Source organism: Jaminaea rosea (assembly GCF_003144245.1).
Source record: "Jaminaea rosea strain MCA 5214 unplaced genomic scaffold BDZ90scaffold_17, whole genome shotgun sequence".
In the NCBI taxonomy this organism is placed as follows: Eukaryota; Fungi; Basidiomycota; class Exobasidiomycetes; order Microstromatales; genus Jaminaea; species Jaminaea rosea.
In genome coordinates, this window is record NW_020289991.1 from 78,300 (window position 1) to 100,405 (window position 22,106).

At 60.9% G+C, this 22,106-nt stretch overlaps 13 protein-coding genes across 13 annotated transcripts; 6 read left to right on the forward strand and 7 right to left on the reverse strand.

Moving 5' to 3' along the window:
* Positions 1 to 369: 369 nt before the first annotated feature.
* Positions 370 to 1,573, reverse strand: BDZ90DRAFT_88062 (hypothetical protein). Its single transcript, XM_025509915.1, has 2 exons — positions 752 to 1,573; positions 370 to 688 (listed from the first exon to the last, which is right to left on the reverse strand). The coding sequence occupies exons 1-2, from the start codon at positions 1,485 to 1,487 to the stop codon at positions 489 to 491; spliced, it is 936 nt and encodes a 311-aa protein (XP_025359498.1). The 5' UTR covers positions 1,488 to 1,573; the 3' UTR covers positions 370 to 488.
* BDZ90DRAFT_88079 (hypothetical protein) lies at positions 1,574 to 2,926 on the reverse strand. Its single transcript, XM_025509916.1, has one exon. The coding sequence runs from the start codon at positions 2,486 to 2,488 to the stop codon at positions 1,661 to 1,663; it is 828 nt and encodes a 275-aa protein (XP_025359499.1). The 5' UTR covers positions 2,489 to 2,926; the 3' UTR covers positions 1,574 to 1,660.
* On the reverse strand, positions 2,340 to 3,812 carry BDZ90DRAFT_88094 (hypothetical protein). Its single transcript, XM_025509917.1, has one exon. The coding sequence runs from the start codon at positions 3,464 to 3,466 to the stop codon at positions 2,663 to 2,665; it is 804 nt and encodes a 267-aa protein (XP_025359500.1). The 5' UTR covers positions 3,467 to 3,812; the 3' UTR covers positions 2,340 to 2,662.
* BDZ90DRAFT_88050 (hypothetical protein) lies at positions 3,768 to 4,853 on the reverse strand. The gene has a single exon (XM_025509914.1). The coding sequence runs from the start codon at positions 4,703 to 4,705 to the stop codon at positions 4,070 to 4,072; it is 636 nt and encodes a 211-aa protein (XP_025359501.1). The 5' UTR covers positions 4,706 to 4,853; the 3' UTR covers positions 3,768 to 4,069.
* Positions 4,854 to 5,377: 524 nt separating this feature from the next.
* On the reverse strand, positions 5,378 to 6,497 carry BDZ90DRAFT_88109 (hypothetical protein). The gene is made up of 3 exons (XM_025509918.1): positions 6,401 to 6,497; positions 5,602 to 6,339; positions 5,378 to 5,504 (listed from the first exon to the last, which is right to left on the reverse strand). Exons 1-2 carry the CDS (start codon positions 6,401 to 6,403, stop codon positions 5,623 to 5,625), a joined length of 720 nt encoding a protein of 239 aa, XP_025359502.1. The 5' UTR covers positions 6,404 to 6,497; the 3' UTR covers positions 5,378 to 5,504; positions 5,602 to 5,622.
* A 1,360-nt stretch (positions 6,498 to 7,857) lies between these two features.
* Positions 7,858 to 9,251, reverse strand: BDZ90DRAFT_234506 (GroES-like protein). Its single transcript, XM_025507041.1, has 4 exons — positions 9,219 to 9,251; positions 9,027 to 9,124; positions 8,717 to 8,944; positions 7,858 to 8,613 (listed from the first exon to the last, which is right to left on the reverse strand). Exons 2-4 carry the CDS (start codon positions 9,077 to 9,079, stop codon positions 7,869 to 7,871), a joined length of 1,026 nt encoding a protein of 341 aa, XP_025359503.1. The 5' UTR covers positions 9,080 to 9,124; positions 9,219 to 9,251; the 3' UTR covers positions 7,858 to 7,868.
* Positions 9,252 to 9,599: 348 nt separating this feature from the next.
* On the forward strand, positions 9,600 to 12,735 carry BDZ90DRAFT_234507 (hypothetical protein). The gene is made up of 2 exons (XM_025507042.1): positions 9,600 to 10,016; positions 10,106 to 12,735. The coding sequence occupies exons 1-2, from the start codon at positions 9,944 to 9,946 to the stop codon at positions 12,553 to 12,555; spliced, it is 2,523 nt and encodes an 840-aa protein (XP_025359504.1). The 5' UTR covers positions 9,600 to 9,943; the 3' UTR covers positions 12,556 to 12,735.
* A 102-nt stretch (positions 12,736 to 12,837) lies between these two features.
* On the forward strand, positions 12,838 to 14,145 carry BDZ90DRAFT_234508 (NAD(P)-binding protein). The gene is made up of 4 exons (XM_025507043.1): positions 12,838 to 12,984; positions 13,054 to 13,231; positions 13,297 to 14,032; positions 14,114 to 14,145. Exons 1-3 carry the CDS (start codon positions 12,842 to 12,844, stop codon positions 13,885 to 13,887), a joined length of 912 nt encoding a protein of 303 aa, XP_025359505.1. The 5' UTR covers positions 12,838 to 12,841; the 3' UTR covers positions 13,888 to 14,032; positions 14,114 to 14,145.
* A 664-nt stretch (positions 14,146 to 14,809) lies between these two features.
* On the forward strand, positions 14,810 to 17,457 carry BDZ90DRAFT_88311 (subtilisin-like protein). The gene is made up of 6 exons (XM_025509919.1): positions 14,810 to 14,864; positions 14,932 to 15,300; positions 15,381 to 15,647; positions 15,720 to 16,200; positions 16,274 to 16,341; positions 16,411 to 17,457. Exons 2-6 carry the CDS (start codon positions 15,043 to 15,045, stop codon positions 17,371 to 17,373), a joined length of 2,037 nt encoding a protein of 678 aa, XP_025359506.1. The 5' UTR covers positions 14,810 to 14,864; positions 14,932 to 15,042; the 3' UTR covers positions 17,374 to 17,457.
* On the reverse strand, positions 17,352 to 19,512 carry BDZ90DRAFT_234509 (hypothetical protein). Its single transcript, XM_025507044.1, has 6 exons — positions 19,079 to 19,512; positions 18,954 to 18,985; positions 18,708 to 18,870; positions 18,526 to 18,627; positions 18,242 to 18,451; positions 17,352 to 18,162 (listed from the first exon to the last, which is right to left on the reverse strand). Exons 1-6 carry the CDS (start codon positions 19,469 to 19,471, stop codon positions 17,542 to 17,544), a joined length of 1,521 nt encoding a protein of 506 aa, XP_025359507.1. The 5' UTR covers positions 19,472 to 19,512; the 3' UTR covers positions 17,352 to 17,541.
* A 270-nt stretch (positions 19,513 to 19,782) lies between these two features.
* BDZ90DRAFT_243907 (putative PRE7-20S proteasome subunit) lies at positions 19,783 to 20,926 on the forward strand (the record flags this gene model as incomplete). Its single annotated transcript, XM_025507447.1, has 3 exons — positions 19,783 to 19,873; positions 19,972 to 20,402; positions 20,492 to 20,926. The coding sequence occupies 3 exons, from the start codon at positions 19,783 to 19,785 to the stop codon at positions 20,810 to 20,812; spliced, it is 843 nt and encodes a 280-aa protein (XP_025359508.1). The 3' UTR covers positions 20,813 to 20,926.
* A 70-nt stretch (positions 20,927 to 20,996) lies between these two features.
* BDZ90DRAFT_234511 (hypothetical protein) lies at positions 20,997 to 21,290 on the forward strand. Its single transcript, XM_025507045.1, has one exon. The coding sequence runs from the start codon at positions 21,050 to 21,052 to the stop codon at positions 21,263 to 21,265; it is 216 nt and encodes a 71-aa protein (XP_025359509.1). The 5' UTR covers positions 20,997 to 21,049; the 3' UTR covers positions 21,266 to 21,290.
* Positions 21,291 to 21,603: 313 nt separating this feature from the next.
* Positions 21,604 to 22,095, forward strand: BDZ90DRAFT_262754 (hypothetical protein; the record flags this gene model as incomplete). The annotated part of the gene is made up of 2 exons (XM_025508525.1): positions 21,604 to 21,710; positions 21,786 to 22,095. The coding sequence occupies 2 exons, from the start codon at positions 21,604 to 21,606 to the stop codon at positions 22,093 to 22,095; spliced, it is 417 nt and encodes a 138-aa protein (XP_025359510.1).
* Between the last annotated feature and the right edge of the window lie 11 nt (positions 22,096 to 22,106).

Genomic DNA, 22,106 nt, shown 5'->3' on the forward strand with positions numbered 1-22,106 from the left:
TATCGTGCTAAGCTGCTAGATGGAGACGGCGACGCTCTGCTCTCCCCCGCCACATCGCAGCCGTTAAAGAATCGTCTTGACGCCGGCTGCGTGGCCAACAAGGCTCGATGGTGCTGGAAGAGCAGCACATCTGACCTCATCGTCGAGGACATTGGCAGCGCGTCGAGCCTCTTCCACAGCAACGCCCAGTCCTCGTCATTGCCCGCGATCGCTCCCCACTCAGCCGATCTTGCCGCTCTCTTCGCCCGCATCTCCCCCTGCCCCTGGTGAAGCCGTAGCCATCGTACAATCAGGGCAGGGCCAGGAGCTTTGAATTCCTTTGCGTGTGATGTCGTTCTCAGCTTCTTGCCTTTGTTGGCAGCCAGCCAGAGCTGCGCTGCGGCAGCAGCTGCCGCTCTTCTGTGAATCCGACTGGATATATTTTGGTTGGGGATGTGACAGCGAAGCGCTGTACATGCCCCCTCTCATCTGCGTCGATATTGGCCATCTCAGCGACCCAGGCCACGGCTTCTGACAATTCGGCTCGAGCCATGATGATGAGCGTTGCTGCTCTGAGCAGCGGGCGCAACTCGGCGTATCTGCCGTCCATTGTCGTCTGGCCGGTCGTGAGGCGGATCGAGTCGGCCTCGATGTAACCCTTCACGGAACAGCCTGAAGGTGGGGGCATTCGCACCTCGAAAGGCGGGGACTGAAGTCCTAGTTCAGCACACCGAAGCCAACTTCGACCATGCTCAGTTAGTTCGAAACTCACCTCGTCCGCCAGCATCGCAGGTCAGCCCCTTCTCCTGGCAGCGACGACAAGACGAGCCGTGTAGAGCCATCTCGCAAACCTCAGAACTACCGCACGTTAGGCAAAATTGCTGGTAAAACTCGCGTGGGTTACAGGGCTGCGTCTTGCGGTACCCAGCCTTACTGGTTGGCTTGACGGTACTTCGCTGGCGGCGTTGCGAGCCGCTAGCAACTCGAGAAGCAGGCGTCTTCTTCACCTTCTTACGAGGCTTCTCAGGCTCTTCGTCTTCGTCTTCGTCGCCGTCGACGCCGTCGTCGTCATCTAGGAGTGGAGGGAGTGCCTGCCAGGAGAGGCCCTGCGATGGCAAAAGTTTGAGCCATGAGCGACGGACACCCTCCACGCCTGGTAGCGGGAGGGAGAGAAGGACGACGGGAGATGCAGCTTTGCCGCCACGACGATGCTGCTCTTGCAGCATATACAGCATGATCGCTGCCTTGAGTGCTGCAGATGGAGACGCTGGCGGAGAAGAAGCCTTGAAGGCCTCGTGCAAGCGGCTGGCCATCATTGTCGTCATCAGGCGGTGGTCGACGTTGGGATGCGTGACCAACTCCGAAGACTCCAAGTGCTGTCGACCGCATGCCGACCCATCGTCGAAGCGCAGCGTGCCCTTGAGCGCTGGCTCCTTTGCTGCAAGTCGATGGCCCCCGAACAGCGAATTGACCCCAGCAACGAAATTGCACAGCGCGCCTTCCGTCATTTACCCATACACGCCGCAGGGGAGACCGTCCAAACCAGCAGGGCTATGCGCGCAGCTTCTCATAGCAGCCCTGCAGTCCTCAATGGTGAAGGGGCGCGAGAGGCTGTACAGCTGGCTCGAGGCCGCCAAGGAGGTGTCGAGCATGGCGAGGAGCTCGATAGCGTCGTCGGGGATCAGCGGCCAAAGCGACAGGCGGAGGGCCAGGGAGTCAAAGATGAAGCGCAGCTGCTCGCTCCTCGTCGTGACCCATTGACCAGGCGCCGACTCCAGCGCAGGCACGAGCGGCGCAGGCGGCTGCGGCTGGTCGCCTTGATCTGCCTCCAGCTCATGGCGCGCATGGTCAAGACGGACCTGAGCTCCTCCTTTATGATTGCCCACTGCGAGAGGTCGGGCACTGGTGAAATGAGGCCCGTGCTGCAGCAGTGCAAAATCGCCTCTTTGAAGGGGGAAGAAGACTCAGTGCCGACCTCGAGCATCCAAGGGGCAGCATCCGGCCAGCAATCCTCGTCGAGAGCGGGCAAGTCGTGACCGAAGGTGATCAGGAAGAGGCAATGGTCGGACTTGTCGGACTGCACGATGCGATGCTCTGTGAGTCCACTTGCTGCCTCTCGCGGCACCCAGATGCTGTTGATCCTGCGCCCATTGATGATCTCCTCCCCATCTACCTCGACGACGCGCGTGTACTCCTTGCCCAGCGGACGCATGATCCGATAGGCATCGACGAGGTCCAACTCGTCAAGGGTTAGTTTCATCTTAGACCACGCGGGCGAGGGCGGGTATCCACCGGTGTTGTCGAGGTCGTTGCTGGGCCAAGAGTTCCAGTCTGCCCCGATTACCACGCGAGTGGCCGCCTGTGTTGCCGACGCGAAGTACCGCGAGAAGCACCCCAAGTCCTCCTCCCACAAGGCTCGTCGATACGGCTGCATGTGCACGCTGTAGAGCACGATGCGTCGAGAGAGCTCCTCACCTTGGCAGAGCGGCTGCGGCAGCTCGACCGTCATACGCACCCAGCCGTCGCCTTCCTCCTGCTCAACGATGCGCCAAGTTTGATTTGTGATGACGATACCACAATCTTTGGCCAAGAGAGCACGAGAGTGATCATGAGGCAACGTTTTCAGCACCGCGAACCCATTCTGGCTGCACTCCAGAGTACTTGCAAGGACGCTGATCCTCGCTCAGCGGGGCCCAGATCTCACTTTGCTTTGTGGAGCACGTTTGTGGAGCACGAGACAACCTCGCAAACGATGAGCAGATTCTCCAGAGCAGCAGTCTGCTGAGACGTGAATGCGCGTCGTTTGCGGCAGGGATGAGAGGCTGCTGTTTGCACCTACGATCAAGCCACCGGTTTTGCCGTTCAGACGCGGGTGCTCCGGTCTCGTTGGCGTGAGGACTCGATAACCGCCGACGAGGTTGAGCCGTCTTGAGGATTGGCCGTCCGCATCTGCTGCGGCGCACTGGTCCAGTACGAACTGAGGAACGAAGATCAGTCCCCCGTCAGGGCCGAGAGTAATACGGTCTGGCTGAGCGTTGGCGGCGGTGGAAGCGGCGGTTGGAATGAGGGAAGCGGTGGCTGCGATAGCAGCGGCTGTGGTAGCGGCTGATGGGGCTCTGACGAGGGCGGACCGGACTGGTAACCGTCTGGACGCCAGAAAGTTGAAGTTGCCGCCCACGATGACCGTGCTCGTTGCCTTGTTTGCTGAGCCAAATTCTCGTGAGAAGCCGGCCGCGTCTTTCGTCCACATCTCGCGCGAGTGACGCAGAGTGTGGGTGCTGTAGAGCATTACGCGACGGGAGTCTGGCTGCTCAGTCACCGGCGGCTGTGGCAGTTTCACCACGACGCGCACCCCTCCCTCTCCCATCTCCTGCTCCAGTACTCTCCATGACCTGTTGGTGATTACGATGCCGCAGTCCTTGCCCAACGTCGCACGAGAATGAATGTGCCGGAGCGACGCCAACACATCTGTCCATTCGGACTGCATCCCGCTGTAGAACTTCTTTAGGCTTCGGGAGAGGCATCTTGAATGGCTTTACTCCTTCTACTCCTCTTGACCATCCGCACTTGCAGCAGGGCCATCAGCAGTTCGCGCATGACCGCAAGATCTTCAGCGAAAAGAAGACGATGGCATTTTGCATGGCGGAGTCGCAGTGGGCCAATAAGATGGGCTCGTACCTCATCGAAAACCATTTGCAGAGACCAGCCGATCACTCCTTCTCGCTGTAGAGATTTGAGCTTGCTGCAGAAGCTCGAGGGCGCGTTTGCCTCCTTCAGAACCTTGGCTACCCATTCACGGCGGAGACTGTCGCAACCACGGCTGAAAGAAAGGGAGACGAGGATGGCGGGAGGGTTTTGGGGGAGGAGGCGATGTGTTCCTGGATGAGGTAGAGGAGGACAAGAAGAGAGGAAAGGTTGTGGCGCTCGATGCCATGTCCAAGGCTGAGCGGTGAAGGAGCGAGAGTTGCGAGGCTCTGTTGCAGACGTACTGCAATGACCCGGCCGCAAAGACGCTGCTCGCCCTTGGGCCCAGACAGGCTCGCCGATTCTCAAGCTTGTGCCTCTCTTTGCGGGTCGCCGCCGACAGATTTCACCTCAGCGCAGGGTGACCATGCGGCATGTTCTGGCTCAGTTGAGCATTGAGCGTGTCACGCATAGGGGCCAAAGACTCTTCCGGCAAGGCAGCGAAGACTGCGTCCGGCAAGCCGTCGACGCCGGGAACGCATGACGTCGAGCTGGTGGCGGCGCGCTCGATCTCCTCCAGAGAGAACGGCTCGGTCAGGCGTGCGCGCTGCTCCTCCGAAAGGCAACGAAACGAGACGCCGGACGCCAGGCGGTCCATCTCCGCGGCAGACACGTCGGAGCCAGCAGGGGAGTAGAGATCCGTGAAGTAATCCTGCACGGCCTTGACCTGCTCCGCAGCTGAACATGCGCGGGTCCCGTCGGGCTGCTCGAGGTATGGCAGCGCGTGCAAAGGCTCAACTTGAGGCTCGAAGAGCCAGTGAGAGCCTCCCTCCGTGAGCGCAGCCGCTGCGACGTGGTGCGCTCGAGCGTCGAATGAGCGTCGGACGAGGGTGAGCAGGCGCGGTAGGCGAGCTCGATCGGCGGCGACAGTGAGGTCGAGGCCTTGAAGCTGCAGCGCAAGCGAGTCTCGGTCCCTGCCGGCCTCCTCCTCCTCCTCCAATGCGAGCGACGTATTGCGCAGGACGCCGCGAAGTCGCTCCATGATGACCAGCCAATCCTCCCACGTCTCCGAACGCTCCGACACAACGACGCGGCAGAAATCGTCGATCTTGGCCTTGACCCGAATCGACACCCACTGCTCCTGCGTCAAGCTCCAGCGCCCAGACCCACGCTCGTCGAACGCCTCCCCAGCCTCGGCACCGAACGTCAGCGCGAAGATGTCGTGGTCCGAATTGGGAGTTGAGACAATCTTGTAGCTGCTGAGACTGCTCGCTGCCTCTCTCGGAACCTACACCGCATCGATTCGGCGCCCACCGCCGTCCGTCTTCGACACACGCGTTACCTGCCTCCCGATCGGGTTGAGGGTTCGATAGCCGTCGACGAGATCAAGGGCTTGAAGCACTGGCTGTGCCACCAACCAAGGCAGAGAAGGCGAGATGCCCCTGGTGTTGTCGAGAGCATTCGATGCCCACGAGTTGAAGTTCCCCCCCCACGACGACCCTCCAGACTGGCGATGAGATGGTGGATGGCGTGTAACGCCACATGCCAGCCTGGTCCTCTGTCCATACCTATCGCCGCTCCAGCTGCGGATGCACGCAGAACAAAGGCAGACAAGGAGGCTGAGCGGCCGATGTTGCTGTCCACAGAGGAGCTAGCAGCTCTACCATGGCCCTTGCCCACTCTTGCCCGATCTCTTGCTCAATGGCGCGCCAAGAAGGGTTGGTGATGATGGTGCCGCAGTCGTAGCTCAAGAGGGCCCTGGAGTGCCTGTGCGGCAATGGCTCCAGTAGACTGGCCCACTCTGCCTGCCTGCCGGTGTAGCTGAAGTCGGCGACGTCCTCCTGGAGGAAGACCACGTCAGGCAGAGCGGGAAGGAGCGGATTGGGGCCGAAGATGTCAGCGAGTGGATCCTTGGTGGCCAAGCATTGGACGTTGTACGTGCAGAAAGTAGGCATATTTTCAATCGCGCCTTGAGCGGGCCAGTATTTGTGTCCAGAGGCAGTGCTGAAACAGCGGGACGTTGGATCTCATCGCCGAAGGCATCAGCAGATCGTCGAGCCTTGCCCATAGCGATTCCCACTCCTTCGTCGTGTCAGCCACGAGTGCCTTCCATTCGGCCGGTTCAGCGAGCCCCGTCGAGATCAGCTTCGCCTGCCCCCCCATCAGACCTTTGCTGCTTAGGCGCTGCACCCACTTTGAGGTACCCATCGCTCGCAGCGCTGCCTTGACCGTGATGTTACCAAGAGGTTGGTCATTGACCATCACATGTTGCCAAGGGAACTTGAAGGCGCTGGGACTGAGCTGGAATGGACGGTCGTGCTGACGTGCTGATGCAGTGGGACGACTGCGATCGCGGTGCGGAGGGTAACTCATGCGAAGGCTCTGTATCTTGCTTCTGAAGCAGAGGGGCAGTCTTGGCCAGTACGACGACCAGATGCGCCTCCGGTAGCCGCACGCTGCTTGGATCTTGCGACGCGACGATCCCTTCTTTGCCTGCCTGTGAGGATACTTGCGATGATTCGCTCGCATTGCGAAAGAAGAGAGCGGAACGACGGCGCCGCTGATATGCTGGTGGGGGTGAGCTGACGGGTATTTCCTCTCGCAATCGTGGTGCATGAGAGCGTCGCCAAGGACGAGACGGCAGATGAGCCAGCTGAGGCAGATGAGTCGCCTATCCTGCGGGAGAGGAGGTAATCAGCTACGGTCCACTTCTGAGATAGCAATGCGGCTGACTCACCATTCGAAGCGTATTCCAAGCTTGATCCTTGTCGAGTGAGCCACACCCACTATACCCGTACCAGACGCTCAGAAGTGGGAGACGTCCTTGGAGCAGCGCGTGATGCTGATGCCCGCCGACAGGATCGATGAAGCCACGACGAGGCCTATCCCTTGCAGTGCTCCGTCCGGGTCTTTGATGAAGCTCTGATGTCACCTACGTCTCAGCCATGGGTGAGCGGGGTTGACCAACGAAGAGCAATCGGCTACGAGGCTGTTGAGAGGTTTGGCTCGCGAGCACCAGTGCGTGGTGCGTCTCCAACATGTTGATGGCCTGTGCGAAATGAGGGTCGTAGGGTCAATGAGTGGCAGCGAGCTCGTAGTCGATAGCGTTGTACTCACCTTGTGAAGTCAAGCGAAGAGGCCCACAATGATCCATGCCCTCATGCTAAAGTTTCTGCTCGACATCTTCTTCTCAGCTTGCTTTGCGTGTCCAGCTAGAGAGGTACTCCTCCTTGAAGCTAAGCTATCGATGAGTGGCTGCGCAGATCACCAGGCCGGCATTGCATGCATGGTGGGGTAGCACCTTCCATCATGCTGAGGTGCGACCATGCTGATTGGTGACGTGGTCGTGATGGGTTCCACCTAATAGTCTGGGCTTTGCTCACCACGCCTCTCTTGACCAGCAAGGCCTCCTCAACCGCAACTGGAGCGAGGGAGCTGGTGATTGCCGCACCAAAGTGGACTTGACGTCCGGGTATAGGGTGAGATGATGTCGAGCGAGGGAGCTACCTCGTCGTAGTGTGGTGTGGTGTGAATTGGTGTGAATAGACAGGGCCAGGAAGGCGCAGAGAGGCGCCTGCCCAGCCCCTTCGTGGTGTGTGGTGTGCTACGCTCTGCTGAGGTTGAGGTTGAGGCTGCTGGCTGGAGGGGGGAAAAAGGGAGGAGGATGACGATGGGAGGTGGTGAAAAGTGAGGGGCCCGCTCTTATCTCGTCACGACGACTCTCGAGCAACGTCGACGTGGAGCCCTCCCACCTCTCGATGCGCCGAACAAAGCGACCTGCCAGCAATCAACACGAGTTGCAGGGCGAATTCCAAGCCGCATCAGCCCTGGACATTCTTGGAAAGGTTGAGCGGAACACTCATCCCGGGCGCGGAGCGTGGTGATGGCGCATCGGTTCCTGATGGGGTGCGGGCGGGCGAGCGGATGAGTGGTTGTGCAAGGTCGGGGAGAAAGGAAAGATGAGTGAGCGAGGGACGCAGGCGAGGAACGGTGAGCACGAGCACGAGCCACCTTCAATTTTCGGATTGCTCCGCCTGCTCCGCCTGGCTGACGGTCTGGTCAAACCTCCCGAACGCATCATCTCGTTTCTGTCATCACTCCTCACGCTCGAAACTTGGGACTGATTAGCATTGCAAGAGAACGCGGAAGCTCTAACATATTACTGGCGGGCACGGCTACAGCTGTGCCTTCTTTCGCTCTGGCAGTCACTTGCCAGCCTGGTCGTTGATGAGGCAGTACCTGAAACGCGCCTTGTTAGCCTCCATATCAACGACTGCCTGATTGGCATCGCTGAGGTTACGCTTCTCGATCATAAAGTTGGGCTTCTTGTCGGCTGCGAGCTGCAACATCTGCGCAATCTCCTTTGGTCCACCGACGCAAGACCCTCCCATGGCAGCTCCCGTGCTAATAAGCGCTCCAATGGGGATAGGGCAGACGGGACCGTGAGGGATGGCGATGTTGACAATGTGTCCGCGCGGGCGAAGGCACTTGATGAGGGAAGCGTAGTCCTGCGAGGTGTGGTTGGCCGTGTTGATGATGAGGTCGAGGTCCTGCTTGTATTTGCCAAGCAGCTCCTTGCTACCGTCGGCCGTAGAGATGTAGTCGGTCGCACCGAGCTGCATGGCTGCGTCCTTCTTGGAGGGCGAGTGACCAATGGCAACGACCGTCTCTGCGCCGAGGGCCTTGGCGAAGGCGAGACCAAAGGCGCCAATACCGCCGACACCGACGATGCCGACCTTCTTGACGTCCTTGGTGCCCGTGCCGTAGCGGTGCAAGGGGGAGAAGATGGTGATACCACCGCACATGAGGGGGGCAGCGATGTGGGACTCGAGACCGTCGGGGATCTTGACAGCGAAGTGGGCTTCGCCACGCCACTTGAGGGCGTAGCCGCCGAATGAGGGGCCAGAGCCGTTCTTGAACTCGCCGTTGTAGGTGCCGACGACGCCGTCCCTGCGCGTAAGAAAGCGAGAAGCACAAAGCATTAGCAGGGGGCGAGGAGCACAAAGGCGGCGAGAAGCAAAACACCGCCTCGTCGCACGCCACGCGCACTCACTTGCAGAAGGGCTCCTCGTCCCTCTCGCAGTTGGAGCACTTGTGGCACGAGTCACCCTGAGCTCCAACACCCATACGGTCGCCGACCTTGACGCCCTTGACGTTGGCGCCAACGTGGGTGACCTTCCCGACGATCTCGTGGCCAACGACGAGGGGACGCTTAGCCTTACCCCAGCCGTCGGACATGGTGGAGAGGTCGGACATGCAAATACCGCAGCATTCGATGTCCCTGTGGCGCGGCGTGGGGGCAAACAGGACTAAGCATTAGCGGGGTGCGCGCAAGAGGGGATCGCGCCGCGGCGCACACGCACATCTGCAGGTCATCATCCGTCCACTTCTTGGGCTCGTACTGGTCCCAGACCATCTTGCCCTCGATGGACGTCTTGTCGGGGCAAAGCCATCCGGTGAACTTTTGCTCGGTAGGTGCGGACATGTTGGAGTGTGCGTGTGAGTGTGGGTGGTTGTGGATACGAGAAGAAAGTGCGATTGTCGTGTGCGCTCACCCTCCTTCTTCTATGTCGCGCGACACACCATCCCCTCCACCCAAGCCCGCACGTTTTTTGGCCATTCCCGGCACGACCGGATGCCGAGACGTTTGTGGTGCGAGGCGCGAGGCGCGAGGTGCCAGGCGTTTTGGCCGGGTCAGCAAAGAAGGAGAATGCGGGCAAATGCTGACAGAACCGAGTGGCTTATGACCGGGCGTGTGTCAAACTCTCCGCGAAAGTGTGTGCGGCCGATCGTCGGGCGAGGGCCATGACCTTCGGACTGGGCCACGAGGCCGGCGGTTCCGAGAGGGCGGGCTTGGTGCGCCATGACGTCGCACCGAGGGGCTCACGCTGACACCGACGCCCACGCCCACGCCCACGCCGCGCTCATCTCCACCTCGCTCGCGCCGCCCTCGCCTACGGTCTCCTGATCAATCAACAAGCCGCTGCAGGCCAGGCCCTAAACGCAGGGCCCTCGTTCGACGTGAGACCAGGGGGGCCCTTTACGCGCTCACGCACCGTCTCACCCGCTTATCACACGGTGTGAGCGCCGTGAGGGGCCAAAGATGGAAGCAGCCTCGGTGCAGGCGCAGGCGCAGTGCGGGGTCTGACTGACGGGCCTGGATCGGGGGGGCCCAATCGATGAGATCAGGATCGATCATTCAACGGCGGCAGCCAAGGCGACATCTTCTCCTTCTCCCGATACGACGACATTAGATATTCGCAATTCATATTCGCACTCCATGAGCGGGGACAAGGATGGACGCGATGATGGCGGGGTAGCCTCCCAGCCTCCGCAGCCTGGACTACATCAATGTGAGTCGAGCGACGTGCGGCGTGCGGCTTGCTGAGAGACGCCTGCGCAGGAGGCGTTTGCACTGACACACCGCGCACACCCCTCGCAGTGGTCACCCTCCCCTTTGCTCTGCACATCGACCCACTCCCCTCTCTCCACTACCAAGCGGTACCCCGCAACAGCAGCGACGTCTCCCTCCCCTCGACGGCAGAGGAGGACCCGCTCGAGCTCGCGCAACCGCACAACTCTGCAATAGGCAACAACCTCCGCCTCCAACCGTTGATCATCCAACCACCCGCCCACGACCTGCAGACCATCTCCTACCTCCTCGAGCACTCCCGCGCGACAGAGGCAGTCCCACACTTCGCAGCGCTTCTGCGCCTCCTCGCTGCAGCGGACGATGACCCTCACTTCTCAGCACTTATCGACTTCTTCGACGCCCGGTATGACCTGCAGACGGGTCGTCTCGTAGGCGACACCTCCACCGCCCCTCTTCCCACACGTCGTCCAGGTCGACTAGCCCGTATGGTCTCACGCAAACGTCGCACCTCATCCAACAACAATGGCAACTCAGCATCGCGCCCCTCCTTCTCGCTGGGACAGAGCGGACACATCCTCTCGCCTACAGCAGAGGGGGACGAGCTGGCCGTATCACTCGACGACGACACGATGAGTCTGGCAGAGGAGATTATGCGTGCTCGCTCGCATAGCGGAGGAGGCGCAGCGGCCGGGAGGACGGCACCACAGCTAGTCGTAGGGGCGGCTGCGAATCGCAGCGTCATCTTCCCTGTGAGGTTGGACCTGCACAATGCGGGGAAAGGCTTGTGTCCACCGCCGCCTGCGCCCATCTTGTCGCGGGGTCGAGGAGCGAGTGAGAGCAGCGGGGTGCGCGCCAGCGAGGGGAGCGGGCTGCGTCGCATCCTCTCGCCAGGCTCAGACCACTCATCGCACGATGATTCGCACGATTTGACAAGGCAGACCAGCAGCGGCACCGCCGAGTCGAAGCATCGCCGCAGCTCCACGCTGCAACGCATCCTCAGCAGCCGTCGCAAGTCCCGCCGCCGCGATCCCAGCAATGGCAGCGCAGTCAGCGTCGAGAGCGATGCACCTCCTGTCCCTCCCATCCCATCGAGCCCAATCGAGGACAGCATGGCGGCTCTCAGCTTCGACTCGGCGGGCAATCCACTCAGCCCACTAGGCCAAGGCGATTCATTCGACCCCGTCTTCCTCTCCTCGGACGAAGGGCACGGTGGAGCTTTTCTCCCCGCAACGAAGGACGGCCTCAACAACGAATGGGCGGGGAGCGCGAGTGGGTCACCCGATTTCCTCACCCTCCTCCGCCAAGCATCAGAAACGGCTCTCAGCCTTCCGTCCTCCGCTGCCTCACCCTCCTCACCGAGCGCGAAAGCCAAGGGCAAACAGTCCGCAGAACCCGGCCTCGAAGCTTCGCATCGCCCGCCTTCCACCAAGTCCAGCCAACACGACGATGATGCCGAGTTCGAGGACAACATCTTCTCCAAGTGCGCGCGAGGGGAGACGACCGAAGAGGAAGAGCTCTGGTGGCCTGCAGGTGCCACAGACCCGCTCCCACTCGCCATCTTATCTGCTTTGGCACCGGCATTTGGGTGGGGAGGGGTGTTCGAGCTTTGCTACGGGCCAGGGTCGCCAGGCCACGCCTCCAAGCAGCTCAGAGCCTTGGGGCTGGCAGCTGCGCAGGCTAATGGCCGCGAGACGCAAAGTGAAGACACGTCTACCCACGCGCGCACGTTCGCCGACTGGCAGCGTCTCCTCTCCAGCATGAGTCGCTGGGTCGAGCTCTACGAGATGACGCGTATACGCGGCGGTCTCTCGCGCGAGATCGGTCTAGACCTTCCCGCCGAGACGACCACGCCATCCCCCTCCCCATCATCGGCGCCCGCGCAATACACCCTCACCTCCTCCATCCCCTCCTCCGTAGTCCACGACGCCACAACCCGCTCCCACGCATATCGCCGTCGCATGGGCATACCGGACGGCCTCCCCTGCCAGCCGGACGGCTTTGAGCCAGGCGACTATCGTTGGTCGCGTCAGAAGTTAGGCTCAGCGAGCGTAGCAACGGCCACGACGCTCTCTGCCGCCTCTCTCGCGCATTACTTCTCGGCGATGGCACGTGAGCCCTGGGTGTACGAAGCCGCATGGGAGCTCGACTATCTCGAGGCACTTGTGCTCAAGAATCCAGTCATCGCTGAGCGATTCCCACCGCCAGGGGCCAGAGCGGTCACCGCTTTGCCGGCGCCGGAACCGCCTAGCCCGGGGGACGATCGGCAGCACCTTCTCCCGCGGGCTTGTCCCAACCCCACGTCCTCCGGATGTATGGAGGTGCAAGCTTGGCGCGAGTGGCTACAAGGGTTGGAGGCGGGGAATGTCGTTACGCCAGTGGTCTCGGTGCAGGCTTGGTGGACATGCATTGCGCTTTTGAACGAAGCAGTGCCACAGGGCCTGGAGGTGCAGATCTTGGGTGGGGGAGAGGATTGGCGAGAGGTGCGCGTGGGAGAGGGGGAAAGGGGCGTTTATATCTAGGCGTGCGACGTGCGTGCGACGTGCGTGCGCCATGTGTACTACGTTGTCGCGGAGTCGCAGATGCAATATGAGATACCCTGACGTTGTACGTACCGCGATGCGTTGCGACCCGCTCGGGATGAAGAGACGGCCCGGCGCGGCCTCCACCCCCGCGGGCACTTGCAAGACGCCGGCGGTTGAGCCAGTCCAACTTTCTTTCTTTTGCTCCTTTTCCCACGCACGGCGCGCACGTCCACCTCGTTCTACACCACAAAGTACGCCTCATCTCATCTCACGCATCGCCACCATGGTCTTCGGCTTTGGCTGGCAAAAGCACTACACCCTCACGCAGATCCCAGACTTGAGTGGAAAGGTCGCCGTGGTCACCGGCGCGAATAGCGGGCTGGGATTGGAGGTCAGCAAGCAGTTGGCTTTGAGTGGTGCCAAGGTGTGAGTGAGCGCGACGTGGCTGCCAGACCAAGCTCTCGCTGAACTCACGCCTCGCGCCTCGCGCCGCAGCTTCCTCGGCGTCCGCAACCATGCCAAGGGCGCCAACGCCAAGCAGCAGATCGATGCCGCACTCGCGGATCCGTCATTGCGCCGTCATCAAGGCGGAAGCGCTGAGCTCCTCGCCGAGGACGTGAGCTTGGAGCTCTCTGACGTGGCCAAAGTCAAGGTGTGGGCTGAGCGAGTCAAGGTGAGACGGCGGTGTGCACACTAAACAGTCTTCTCTTCACTCGACGCTGACATCCGCGCGTCCAGTCTTCCACCTCCCGCCTGGACATCCTCGTCTGTGGCGCGGCCATAGTCCCCTCCTCCTTCTCCCTCGCCCCCACGACCCCAAACCACGAGCTCACCTACTCGACGAACCACCTCGGCCACTTCTTCCTCGTCTCTCAGCTCCTCCCCCTCCTACGCAACACGGCAGCCACACCAGGCGCAGATGTGCGCATCGTCATCGTGGCGGCAGATGTGACCGCTCACGTGGACACGCTCGGTCTCGTAGGCGACCGCAATTGGCTGCTCGACCAGCCTACCATTGACTCGGGTCGCGGCTGGTCACGCCTGAATGCCTACGCTCGCACCAAGATGTGCAATGTCCTGTTTGCTCGTCGCCTAGCCGCCCTCACTCGAGAGGTAGAGGGGTTGCGCACTAACACTCTACACGCGGGCGTCTTCTTCTCCGACATCTTCTTTGCAGACGGACATCAGCGCGACCATGGCGCTGAAGTGGGCATGTGGGAGCGATGGACCAAGGGAGCGGCCAAGGCCGTGGGTGGGGCGATTGCGGTGAGTAGCGTGCGCGGCGAGGGGCAAGGGGCGAGGTATTTCGGTGGCGACAAGAGGCGCTAACATGAGATCGAAACGCCCTAACGCACGTCCTAACGCACGCGCGCACGCACGCGCGCGCACAGATGAGCCCAGAAGAATCCGGCCTTACAACGCTATTCGCTGCAACATCGAGCGAGATCCAGGAGAAGGATTATCGTGGCGAATTGTGAGTGCACCGCCCCCGAGCGGGATCGCTAGCATCGAAGCTGATCGCTTCGGCCCTCGCGTGATCGCGCCGCCACGCCAGCTTTACGCCGTACGGCATTCTCTCCACCTCGAAGCTCTGCAAGCTCTGTCTCGATGATAGCGTTGCAGAGGAGCTGTGGACAAAGTCTATCCAACAACTCAAGGCCGCCGGTGAACACGAAGTCTTCGCTGATCTCGCTGCGTCGTCGACAGATAAGCCTGCGCCCTCCACCACTCCCTCCCCACCAACTTGATATCGTCGGCGCTCTTTCGCTCGCAATGAATAAGCAACGGGTGAGGCGTTTGCACATTGCGTGTCTTCCAAGTCGTTGGGAAGCTTCTTTGCAGCACAACAGTCCGGCTAGAAACACCCAGATCACACGATAGCGTGAACAGCCCATCAGTACCTAATCGACGCACCCTGGCGTAGCAGCGACGCGCGAGGGTATTACCGTATCACGCCCCGGCGCCGCCCGCGCACGTCCACTTGGCCTCCCGCTCTGCTCGCCCGCCGCGGCCTTTTGTTTGCTTCTCGCATAGCCGTGATGCATATTGCGCCCTACCTGCGTCTCCAACCTCCGGCCCCACATCCTCGCTCCTTCACACCTCTCCTCTCGCTGCGCCACATCCGGCTTAGCCGGTCGGCTGACCGCCGGATGAGCTCTTCTTCCGGCCGCGCGCACGCACGCACGCACGCAAGTACGCGAAGAAGAAGCACACAAGCACGCGCAAAGATATCGGCCTCGTCGCCGTCGATCGCTGCCACTTGCCCCATCGAGTAGCGCGATGTGTTCGCACGCTAACGTAGCGAGGTGAGCGTGGCCGTGCCGTGGCCGCCTGCTCTTCGACCCCCGTTGCCCCGCTCACCGCGACGAGTAGGCAACGATAAGGCGTTGCAAGCGCGTATAAAAGTGCGAGAGACGATGTGACGTGGTCCAGTGCCCCCTCATCATCACCTCTCCCTTCTACCCCTACCCTCCTCGCGCCACGATGCGAGTCCACCTCGCCCTCCTCACGTTCCTTTCAGCCACGGCCCTCGCCCTCCCCTCTTCCCGCCTCACCACCCGCGATGAGGATCACGTCGTTCACGAGCGACGCAACGCCCTCCCGCAGGGCTGGGTGAAGCGCGACCGCCTCTCGCCTCACTTCGAGATTCCCGTGTCAATCGCCCTCAAGCAGCAGAACCTAGACAGGATTCAAGAGTACCTCGAAGAGGTGTCGCACCCCGACAGCAAGGCCTTTGGACAGGTGAGCGGGCGTGAAGACCCCGATTCTCCACGCTCTGACTCGTCTGCTGACTGTCTTGCGTTGACTCGCCTCACGCGCAGCACTGGGACGCCGCTCGAGTCGCCTCTACGTTCGCCCCCTCGCAAGAGACCGTCTCAAGCGTCTCGGATTGGATGACCTTGCATGGCATTGGATCGACGCGCATCTCACCCTCCGTATCTCGCGGTTGGCTCAACGTACGCCTCTCTGCAGCAGAGGCTGAGCGACTGTTGCGCACGACGTTCCACGAGTACGAGCACGCCGACTCGGGCATTGTCACCGTAGGCACCGATGAGTACCACGTGCCGGCAAGGCTTGTAGAGCACATCGTGCGTAAGCCCGAAAGATTCACAATGCCTTGCGCGCCCTGACAACTTGCTCCCTCTCGCACACCTCGCCAGGATTTCATCACCCCCACGCTCCACTTCGACGCCAAGGTCAAGCGCGACAACAGCGGCAACCTCGACTCCTCCCTCCAACGCCGTGGCGCCCACCCTCACCCCTCGCCCAACCACCCTGCCCCCAACCACGCTCCCCGCGTTGTCGGCATCGGCAAGTCACTCGGTTACCCCGGCCAGTCCACCTCCGAGCCCAAATTTGTCCCCCTCGCCCCACTCCCCGACGGCCACCCGCACCCCATCGTCAATGACTTGAAGAACTGCTCAAACTCCATCGTTCCCATCTGCTTGCGCGCCCTCTATGGCCTGCCGAAGCTTGAGGGAGAAGCCAAGATTCAGGATGGGCTGGGCATTGTCGAGTACACCCCGCAGGCTTACCGCCAAGAAGACCTGAGCTACTTCTTCAGCCAGTATGCAAAGGGCTTGAAGTACACAAAGCCCAAGGTCGTCTCAATTGACGGCGGCTACGCGCAGACGGTGAATCGTGAGTGTGCGCTCGCGTCGGGCGTCATTGTACGGAATCATGGCGATTGACCTCATCGCTGTGCCCCGCACAGAATCATTCGAGTACAATGGCGAGTCAAACCTCGACCTCGAATACGCTATGGCCCTCGCCGAGACCCAGGTGAGCGGGCGACCTGGCTCCTCTCAACCTCGCTCTCCCCGCTAACCCTGCCTCTTATGGCGCCCGCAGACGACCCTCTACCAAGTCGGCGACCCCATTGAATCCGCCTCCTTCTCCGACTTCCTCGACGCCCTCGACGGCTCCTTCTGTGCCAACGACGACCCTAGCCAGGACGCCGTTTACCCTGACAACTCGACGGACCCCCTCGCCTACAAGGGCCCCAAGCAGTGCGGTGGCATCGCAGCCACTAAGGTCATCTCGACCTCGTACGGCTACAACGAGGCGGACCTGACCCCTCTCTACGAGCAACGCCAATGCAACGAGTACGCCAAGATCGCCCTGCAAGGCGTCAGTTTCTTCTTCTCCTCCGGCGACTACGGTGTCAGTGGGAATAATGGGCAGTGCATTTCTTTCACCAATTCATCGGAGTATATCGACCAGTCGCAGGGGGGTCGTTTCAACCCCAGCTTCCCCTCTACGTGCCCCTACATCACGTCCGTAGGAGCCACGCAGATCAAGCCGGGAAAGACGGTCAATGATCCAGAGGAGGCTTGCGAGACAACCATCTACTCGGGTGGAGGCTTCTCCAACGTCTTCTCCATCCCAGACTACCAGAAGAGTGCCGTCGGCACGTACCTCTCTCAACATCGCCCTTCCTACCAGTCGCCCAGAGTCTACAACGGTACGGGAACGTCGCGCGCCTTCCCGGACATCTCAGCCAACGGAGCAAAGTATCTCGTACGCGTTGATGGACAGTACGCTCACGTCTTCGGCACCTCAGCTTCAGCGCCAGTGGTCGCGGCCATCTTCTCTCGGATTAACGAGGAGCGTGCCCGCATCGGTAAGGGGCCCGTGGGCTTCGTCAATCCGACGCTCTACGCCCACCCAGAGGTGCTCAAGGACATCACTGAGGGTGGGAATCAGGGATGCAACACGCCTGGATTTACGGCTGTTCGAGGGTGGGACCCCGTGACGGGACTGGGCACACCAGACTACAAGAAACTGCTCAAGCTTTACACTTCGTTGCCATAGGCGCGTGTGCCTCTGAGTTGGGACGCTTTGATACCTCTTTCCTTCTCATGTAGACTCCCCCTTTCATGGACAAGCATTGCACATGCCTCTCAATGGATCGCAGATTGTTCGCATTTTTGACGACGAGTGTAGTAGGTAGTATAAAGATCGTCCCCCCGATCTCGCCCGCTATGCGCTCGCCTCCTTCTCTCCCTCCTCTCCACCGTCGACAATGGCAGCCTTGCCCAATCGCTTCTCCACCTCCTCGATCCTCTCTTTCGTCTTCCTGTCCTGGTTTTCAACAAAGTAGCGACGCTTGAGCTTGAGATTCTCGACGACGCGAGGCACGTCGGCCGAGCTGGTGGGCGGGGGGATCGAGAGAGAGAGCAAAGCGCTGAGGTGGCCGACGGGAACCTTGAGGTCGCTGCGCGCTGCAGCCGCAGGAGTCTCATCCTCATCCGCAGGAGCCTCACCAAGAGCAAGCGGCTTGCCCTTCTTACTGCCCTGCTTCTTCCCCTTCTTCCCTCCCGCGGAAGAACCAGCAAAGTACGAGTCCTCGGCACTCTCGCTGCCCTTCTTCTTGATCGCTTGGCCGTACGACGTGTCGGCCTCAACCTTACGTACGTCAAGCTGCTTGGCTCCAGGTACCGACGACGGCGTGGCCTTGCTTGCTGCGGCGCTCTGCGTTGCGTTACCGCCAAAGTAGGCGATCAAGACGTCGCAGTCTTCGATCTCCTGGGCAAAGGCGGGCATGGCGGCTTCCTCGCGCATGAGGGCTTCCTGCTCCTTGCGCTTCGAGTCCTCGTGTGCCTGCACGTGCGAGTGTGTGGATGCGAAGTATCAGCTTTATGTTCGTGGGCTCGCCCAGTCAGCAGACGCTCTCGCGCACCTTCCTCTCGGCCCTCTGAGCCTCGGCCCTCTTCTCCCTCTCCGCCTGGCTCTTGGCGTACCAGTCATCCTGTGCCTGCCTGTATGCGCCGTTGCGCTCCCTCCTCTCTCCGTAGAGATCGTCGAGCTGGGCTGAGAGCTTTGTGCGTTGGTCGATGAGCTTCTGGCGCGAACCGGCAGACTTCTCAAACTCGGACTGGATGGTGTCGAGCTGTGCGCGATGGGAGTGAGAACGATGAGTGAGCTCGGGGACTGAATGTTCGATATTGAGCGGCACGGGCTCACCTCCTTCTTGATGGCGTCGTACCGCTCGCTGAGCTGCCTGCCCTCCGGATTGTCGAGCGTCTTGCGCAGCTCATCGGCACGCTTGCGGTCCTCATCAATTGCCTGACGAGAAGTGTGAGCCGCTCTGCTCTGTCAGCAATCAATCGATCTCGCTCCGCCCACCCTTGACTGCGCAGACGCACCTTCTGCTGAGCCTCGAAGCCCTCAATGCCACGCCTCGACTTGCGCAGGTTGGTCATCTCGGCCAAGGCACGCTTCTCGTCTACGATCTTCATGCTGCCGGACTCGACTTGCGCTTGGAGGCGGGCGATTGCAGAGTCGACGTCGGCAACGGTCTTGTAGGGACTGCGGGTGCGTTGAGGGGGAATAGCGTTGGTCAGCAGCTGGTGGACAGGATGCATGCCGGTCATGCCGCACGCCGCACTTACGACTTGCTGCGAGAGGCTTGGAGGTCCTTGACCTGTCGGGGAGAGACGGCAGAGGAGTCAGCATACACGAGCGGGCAGGAAACAACGCTTCGTGCTAGTGCTCGCGCTCGCAATCGCCTCCGCACCTTCTTGTTCGTCTGCTCCTGCAATGCCTTCAACTCATCGAGGACCTTTCCCCTCGCACCCTTGTTGCCGGCCTGCTGTCCCCTCAGCTCATCCAGCTCAGCACGCAGCTTCTGCCTTCGCTGACCCTGCGGTGTATTGGCCGACGGTCCAGCGCCGGACAAGAGAGACTTGACATTGTTGACTTCGCCCTGGACCTTTTCAATCTCCTTCTTGAGGCGGTCCATCTCGCCATCGTGGTGAGCCTTGTCTGGCTTGCCGTGTGAACCGGCCATCTTGGCGATGGTGACGTTGTAGGACTTGGCAGGGGCGGGCGTGGCTGCAGAGGCGGCGGCGGCACCATTGCTGCCGTTTGTGCTGGCCTTGGGCGTGGCTGCGTTCGCTACTTCTGACATGGTGAATGTATGCGGGGTGGTGAGGATGAGAAGTGTTGGTTGAGAAGGAGCGAGCGGGCAGCACCTCACCTCGCAGCCAAGGCCGCCTGGGCGGCCACTCGGCGGGCCTGAGCGCTTCACTTGGCCTCGGCCTCGGCGGGGCGGCATTGGAGCAGCCCTCGGAGCCGTGCGGCCAGCCACGACGACGACGACAGGCTGACGTCTACGCATGGGCCACATTCAAGGGCGAGTCGACCGCGAATTGAGCGTCCAATCAATCACTTGGATTCACCACCACTCTCGTCATGGCCATGCTCTACTCGTCCAACGGCATGATGCATGCTCCGCAGAGATCGCAGGCTTCCGCCTCTCAATCGGTTGCCACTCCCACTGGACACCAATTCTCTCCCTACGACAGCAATGGTGAGTCTGCGAGCCGCGCTGAACCAAGCTGATGGCATGGCTCGCGGATGGGATGGTCCGCTGACAATGCTGTTCTATCGCTGCCCCCCCAACTCCAGGCGGATCTATCCTCGCCATCGCCGGCCCAGACTTCTGCGTTGTAGCAGGTGACACCCGACAGTCAACAGGTTATAACATCCAAACCCGCTACAAGCCCAAAGTCTTCCGCCTCAACGACAAGGCTACCCTCGCCACCAACGGCTTCTCCGCCGATGCCGAGGCTCTCGTAGACCGCATCAAGCAGCGCCTGGTCATGTACCGTCACAACCACGGCACACACATGTCGCTCAGCGCCATTGCGAGGATGGTATCGACGATGCTGTATGGGAAGCGTTTCTTCCCCTACTACGTGTACAATATTTTGGGGGGAGTGGATGAGGATGGCAAAGGGGCCGTATATTCGTTCGATCCTGTAGGAAGCTACGAGAGGGAGCATTGCAGGGCAGCCGGTGCTGCACAGTCGCTCCTCCAACCCTTCCTTGACAACCAGGTGCGTGGCGGGCGCGTAACGAATCGCGAGAGGATGTGGCTATATGCTGACCCAAGATCACTCCCGACCTCTGCGCCGCGCCCCGCCAGATCAACTTCAAGAACCAACACCCCACACCGAACCGCCCCATCCCCGAGCCAGGCAGCTATGACCTCGCAACCGTGTTGCGCATCACGATGGACTCCTTCTCAGGAGCGACGGAGCGACACATCGAGGTGGGAGACGGCCTCGAGATGTTCATTGTGCGCAATGCGCCTGCAGAGGGAGAAGCGGCATCGAGTAGCGAAGGGGCAAAGACGGCCAACTTGGATCTGGCGTCACTGTTCGGCGCTGTGGAGGCGCAGGGTGGGGAGGATGAGCAGACGCAGGGGGTTACAATGGTGGTCAGGAAGGAGCTGAAGAAGGACTGAGGGGGCTTCAGCCCGATAATATCACATTTCTAGCCAGAATGGTGTTTGCTGCATGAAGTATCTGTCTGATAGAGCTCTGCGCTGAGCATCTTCATCAATGTCCTCATCGTAGATTGCGACTCCCTCTCCGCGTGGCTCTTGCCGCTCCCGCCCTGCCGCTCTCCGCCCTCTTGCTCCACGCAACCTCAACTCCTTTGTCTCCCTCCCAACCAAACCATCCTCCCCTCATCGCGCACAATGCGTGCTATCCGCTCCACTCTCTTGACCTGCGATGCTGCTCTGAAACAATTGCTCCTCTCCCTCGAAGAGTCACGCCCCAACAACGCCCGCTTCGTAATAGAAGACCTCGACGAGACGCACCTCCTCGTCGACTCAAGCATGGTCGACGAGATTCGCTCCTTGCTGCAGGAAGAGCTAGACAAGAACAGTTGGAGCTTGCAGGAGGGTGCCTAAAGCGCGACGCCTCGCTCGAAGACGGTCCGAAAGGAAGGTTGAATGGGAGATGGGGAGGTGGGGAATGTGAGATGCGCGGGGGGGGGGGGGGGGGGGGGGGGGGGGGGGGGGGGGGGGGGGGGGGGGGCGAGCTCCTCGTGCTTGCGGCCCGCGATCGCGGTAGCGGCCGATGAACGTTAACGGCGGCACGGCAAGGAGAGACGAGCGGGCCGACGCGACGGAGCGTTGCGTTTATGCTCCTGAGGCGCGTTGGTCGTCGAGGGGCCATGCAATCGCTCATAAAACGATCGATCGAGCTTGAGAATGTCTTTGCGACAACACCAACATCATCGACCATCATGCTCGCCAACATACAACAGAGAATCGCTACCCTTCTCCTCCTCATGGTCGCAACAACCTCAGCCGTGGCGGCTGATCAGGTCATCGTAGGCTCGTGCTATGGCGCGTGAGTATGCTGCGCCCGCCCATTCTCCTCGGAACGACTGTGTCTCTGACCTCTGTTACCATTTCCACACCTCAGACGCGCATGCTCACAACCACCGAGCGGTCCTTACGGCTTCCCAGTGCGCTCCTCCCCTAACCAACCTGGCCCTCTCACCCTCGCCGCTGGCTGCCAGAGCTTCCATCCCGCCAACACGCCTGGCCTATTCACCATCGAAGTTTGCGATGAGGAGGGTTGCGACGGCAATTGCAAGACGCTGAAGGCTGATGAGGCGAGCGATGCTTGCTATACGCCACCAGCGAGGGATGGGAGTGTTGCGAGCCTGTGTCTGACGTGGGAGAGGAAGGGCGGAAAGCAGAAGATCATCATGATGAGGGAGCTGGATTGAGAGAGAGCCAA